Raw genomic sequence first — 5,711 nt, forward strand, 5'->3', positions numbered from 1 at the left:
GTGATGACCATGCTCTTCCCTCCTCATTTATATTATAATTAACTCTAGAAAGGACTACGTAATTTAAAAAAACGCGAAATAGACAGCCTAATAATGACCGTTGTACGTGCCGTAGAATGCAGCTGCAAACGGCCATCCTATTTGCTCGCAAGCGAATTTCATCTAACAACACTATTCACGAACGATGGACGGATGAAGAATCTCCAGTGTCCTTACTCAATTTATTTCTGTATCTACCAGTCAGAAGGAACCGCGAGTCCATGCCAGCGCGCGTACAGTTTTCCCTTCTTATAGAAGGGCAAAAGTGTGTGTCTATACACGACGGTATATATAGTGAATAAAAGGAAGAAAAAGCTAGAAAAAAAATCAAACAGATCGGTTAGTAGGCGCTGAAGAAATCCTCAAACAAAATCGTCTTAGCTATCACACGATGACTGCATGGAGAGAACAAATTAAACCCTAACCCCTCGTGCCATGAACCATGCATGAAGTACAATAATGCAACACACACAAATACTACGTACTAGCTAGTCAATTCATGTCGTCCCCTCGGCCGCGCCGGAAGAGGACCAGCGCACACCACAAATAAACGTACGAGCATACACTACTCCAGCGTATAGTGTGTGTCAGGTCACTGTAGCGGCATAGATAGTGACGGGCGTATTCTCCCTACAATCCCACAACCCACATGCATGGCCTTGCGAGAGCGGTAGTGCAACACTCATCTCAAAACACATGGAGCTAGCTAGCTAGCCACTAGCCAGCAGCTTACAAAGCCTTGGCGAAACACAGCTTAAATTTACACGTGAAATCGTGAGAGTAGAATGACGAAACGACAGTTTTAGTCCAACACTCTCTTCAAGTCCTGAGAGCGAACTCGCATGCCAGAGCCTGCTAGCGAGACTAGTAGACTAGGCCCCTGCTGCCGTTGCGGACGGGGGCGGTCACGGTCTTCTTGATGCACGCAACACAGCGCGCGCAGAGGGGGCTTTCCGTACGCCCATCGATGATTTTCATGGCGTGTTGGCGACTTGCCGTCCGTTCCCTTTGTCTCGCCATCGCCCCTCGCCGCCGGTACTGTGCAAAGATGCACTTTGTCTATCTAGGTTCCTGTTGCCTTCGTCTGATGTCACGTTCGCACTATTTGGTGGCCAGTGTTTTAACACTTGTCATATCTAATGTGTGTATATATATATATATATATATATATATATATATATAACATGACTAAAAAATATTTTGCAAGACAAATCTTTTAAGCGCAATTAATTTATAATTGGACACTAATTATTAAATAAATGCTACAATAATTGTTAAACTTTAACACATCTACCCAAATACCCTTTAAAATGTCCATGTCCGTGGCCCCGTCGGATAAATGGTGGGCCCACGCCGGCCGTAATGATGATTTTCCAGACTTTACGTTGATTGACACTGCGGACGCTGAGAGCGAGGTGCAGGGTGCAGCTGTGGACTGACGAGGTCCCGCTCCGGCTCCGACGGACGACCCATCGGCGCAAGCTTTATAGGGAGCTGAAAATTCAGACTGCGCTAGCTAGCTCACGACAGACACGGTCCATGGAACGGCCGTCCGTCGTCCTTCCTTCTCCGTTTTGTTACAACATCCAAAGTAATCCATAGGTTACCATGGAGGATGAAAGCCAATACAACGTAGATAAACCTAACTAAAGTTACATTACATGAAAGTTATACATCTAGAGGACAGGTCCCAACGAGACTAGCAAGTCTCCTCGAACAAACACTCAAACCTTGACACGTCTCATTAGCTCACAAAATGCATCTTTTCCCTAAAAAATACTCCCTTTATATCTGTAAGAAAAGTCATTTAGACATCTTCCAACGTGCCAAGCTAGCTTGTAGCCCCGCACGAGCTCCAAATCATGTCTTGTAGGGGCTCCATAGCAGCTTATAGCTGCCTGCAGATGCTGCCACAACCTCGCCTGACAAAAGTGCAAGGCACCCAAGCAAGCAAGTGTTGTGGACAGCGAGCAGCGGAACTAGTCTCTGCTTTTCAGAGGTTGTGAGGAGAATGAAAAAGAAACTAGTGACAAAAAGCTGAATGATGAGATGATGTTTTTACAATAGTTGTTAGCTTGCGTTGTAAAATCAGTAGTTCTGTGCACACATCGTCTACCTGTCCTATACCTTTTGGCTCAAGCATATGCTACTGACTGTCCCCGTTGGGGCAAGCCTTAGGACAATAACACACTTTCCAATAAATTTGACTTTTTTGTTTTTATAAAAAATATTTATCAAAAAGTGGTGTGTATATATATATATATATTATGATTTTTTAAAATAAATCTATTTATATAGTTTTTATATTTCTATACTTAACAACTTAAAAAATATTTATAATTTATATTTTCATATTTGACGTAAAGCTTGTTTAAAACGACTTTATTTATGAGGGAGTACTCTACATATTAGCGCCATAACACGCATGCACATGATTACTATACGACCTACGTCATGAGCGGCGCGATCAATGAGTGATGAGTTGCACCAAATGGTCAAGTTCCATCAACAAGAGTACTCAGCGCATGTTACTAGCACTAGCACTAGCACTATAGCCACCAGTGAAATGCATGTCGTCACCTTCGGTTGTCATGCTGTATATGTTGTTTTCGTTTATTCCTACGAAGCTAGCTACCAAGTGGCAAGTGGATGCCCAACAAGCACAGTGAGTTCACTCATCAGCATCGTCCTTGCGATTTACGTACTTACGTACTAACGTACTGTTTGCTCCGATGGTTGCATGCAGGTGGTCCCTGATCGCCAGCCACCTCCCCGGCCGAACAGACAACGAGATCAAGAACTACTGGAATTCGCACCTCAGCCGGCAGATCCACACGTACCGCCGCAAATACACCGCCGCGCCGGACACCACCGTCATCATCGACATGAGCAAGCTGCACAGCGCCGAGAAGCGCCGCGGCGGCAGGACCCCGGGATGGTCGCCAAAGAGCAGCAGCGCCAACACCACCACCAACACCACCTCCAGCAAGACGAACAAGAGCAAGGAGACGGACCCTGGGCCCGGACTGAAGTCGGCCTGCGACGCGAAAGGCGCGTCCAGCCCGCCCACCGCCGCGACGACGATGTCGGCGGCGTCGAGCCCGCGGCACAGCGACGGGGCGCGAAGCGCCGTGGTGGACCCGGATCCGAACCAGCCCAACAGCAGCAGCGGCAGCACGGCCGAGGGGGCCTGCAGCGGCGAGGACGCCACCGGGCCGTGGGAGCTGGACCCGATTGACCTCGGGGATCTCTGGGAGGCCGAGAGTGAGATAGACGCCCTGATGTCGATGGACGCACCTCTGGAAGGATTTGACGCGGTCGTCGGTGAGGCTCAGGCTCAGGTGGACGACCTGTTCGACATGGACATGGACTGGGATGGCTTCGCGGCGCATCTATGGGGCGGGCCGGAGCAGAACGACCACATCGCGGAGCTGCAGCAGGCCGCCGAGCCGCAGGCTACTGCTGCGGCCTGCACCCCGAACGAACACGAGCCGCAGGTCGCTGCTGCTGCTGCGGCCTGCAGCCCGGACGAACAGGAGCCGCAGGCCGCTGCTGCTGCGGCGGCTGCGACCTGCACCCCGGATGAACACGGGCTGGAGGCGTTCGAGACTTGGCTCCTGTCCGACTCGTTCTGACAGTTCCGTTACCCAGACCGATCAGACCACAACCAGGTGGCTGACCATAAGATCGACGGAACGCAGCTAGGTGTTGTTCGTGTGTACAGTTTTGTTTTTAGCTCGCCATGACTACGTGCTGTTTCGTGCATGGACCAACCCTTTTCTTCTTCTTCTTCTTCACATGTACTGTACTGTACAATAGAGAGCAGAGAGTTGCATGATGCCTGGGTAGCTGTAACCAGTCCATATATCTCAGTCAAGTGAAGAAGACTAATAAAAGCGCAGCAGTAGACGTTGCTGTAGCCTGCAGGGAGGCCGGTTTGGCAGTGTGTGCTTTGGCTTTGTGAACAGGAGTGATGGCAGTTGAGGAATAAAAAACAACAAATTCAAGACAGCGATGAATTGCCACGAGTTTTTTTTATTTCTAGTACTTTTTTAACTATTTCAAAATTTAGCATTTTTTTTCTTTTTTCAAAACTAGCACGTTTAGCCGCACACGTTGCCATGATGCAACCGAACTGAGCTGACAAGCCATGCATGGCGACGTGACGATGGCTATGCCGTGCCACATCCAATGGTGCGGCGAAACCGGATATCGGTTCGCTGCACCGCTCCCTCTCTCTCTCTCACTCAATCACTTTGCATCGACTTGGCCATGAGGAGGAGGCCACGAGGAGTTCGCTACTTGCTGCCTAGCCATCCCACCCATCGTCGGCCGCTGCCATGCCTGGCCACACCCGTCACGGGTCGCTCCATCCTGCCTTGGCCGGCCAGCGGCCTCTTTGGCCCATCCCCGCCTCGGCCGGCCAGTGGCTGCAGCTGGCCCGCGCGGGCTGGCCGTTCCTCTCTCCCCCTCCCACCCCAAGCACCTCCACTTGTAGGTGAAGGTAATCTCGAGTTCTCTTTCTTGTCTTATGGTTTTTTTAATACTGGTTGTAGTTAGGGTTAGTTTTGATTTATGTCAGTGTTAGGAATACGTTGTTAGTTATTTTTAGATTATTTAGTGAGATTAGTTAGATTTTAGTTCTTGTTTTATTGAGAATAGTTAGTTTGATACATTTAGGGTATCCTATTTTGTATTGGTTGCTTTTTTATTAACTACAATATACTTAATTTGTATCTTTCTGGTTTGATGCAAAATTGGTACCGGGAGTAGATGTGGAGGAGTAAAGAGAACTATACTCCGACGTGTCTAGCAAAGATGCCCCCATCCCTTCGGACCTCCTTGTTCATTTTGTTTTCAATCGTTTAGGAGTTTAGTAATACTTTATTGGAATCATGTTTTTAAGGACCACGAGAGGTGCTTCTTCTTCCAGTAGATCAACGGTCCTAATAAGTTTGACCCAAGGTACCTCTTGTTCGATTACTGATGGAGAGGGAGACATCCACGTGAGCGATTTGAGTGGTGGGTTCCATCTTCCCCTGCCCCCTGCCAATGACAAAAGATGAGAAGTACCTAGTCGTAGTGAGACAACTTGAGTAACCTCCTCGATGCATTGTGGAGATCAAGCCACACTCGATCTTCTCTAAGTCCAGACGGAGGGCTTCGATCTAAACTAGTATAATTTGTTGTGTCTTTTGGATGCTATCATTGTCTTCCTAGAGCAGGGCAACATTCATATAAGTTCACTAGTCGGTTGACGAAACAACGACACTACTATTTCCATCGATGCCTTGCATGAGCAAAGGGATTCTTTTGTCCCACCTTTTAACTTCTCAAAGTGTCATATAACCCTACATGTCTCGTATGTGATCTGGGCTCGCAAGTTGTGCTTCAGATGAGTTAGAGCAACTTGCGTCCAACGATATTACGAAGTTTGATTTCAAATGTATTGGGATTGTTATAATGCACGAGCATTTTGCTAGCCTAATACTAAAGAGCACAAAAACATTTCCTCCAAATTTTTCGCACTCTCCCTACCGGTGTGTTCCTGTACTCTCAAAGTGTACTCCATATTTCGCTAAGAGTAGTTCGTATGTACCTCCACTCTATGGAGCACAAGAGTTATAGCTAGTTTTTACTAAGAGTAGTAGCAAGTGACCAATTAGAGATCA

The 5,711-nt window shown here is 47.8% G+C and overlaps 1 protein-coding gene across 1 annotated transcript in view; it reads left to right on the plus strand.

Moving 5' to 3' along the window:
* The window catches only part of LOC8084002 (myb-related protein P), a 38,216-nt gene extending 34,172 nt beyond the window's left edge, over nt 1–4,044 (plus strand). Inside the window, exon 3 of the mRNA XM_021458080.1 lies at nt 2,786–4,044. Within this exon, the coding sequence (XP_021313755.1) occupies nt 2,786–3,674 (889 nt within the window). The 3' untranslated portion in view covers nt 3,675–4,044. The remainder of the gene's footprint in view (nt 1–2,785) is intronic.

The sequence above is a fragment of the Sorghum bicolor genome, chromosome 1 (assembly GCF_000003195.3).
Source record: "Sorghum bicolor cultivar BTx623 chromosome 1, Sorghum_bicolor_NCBIv3, whole genome shotgun sequence".
NCBI classification, from domain to species: domain Eukaryota; kingdom Viridiplantae; phylum Streptophyta; class Magnoliopsida; order Poales; family Poaceae; genus Sorghum; species Sorghum bicolor.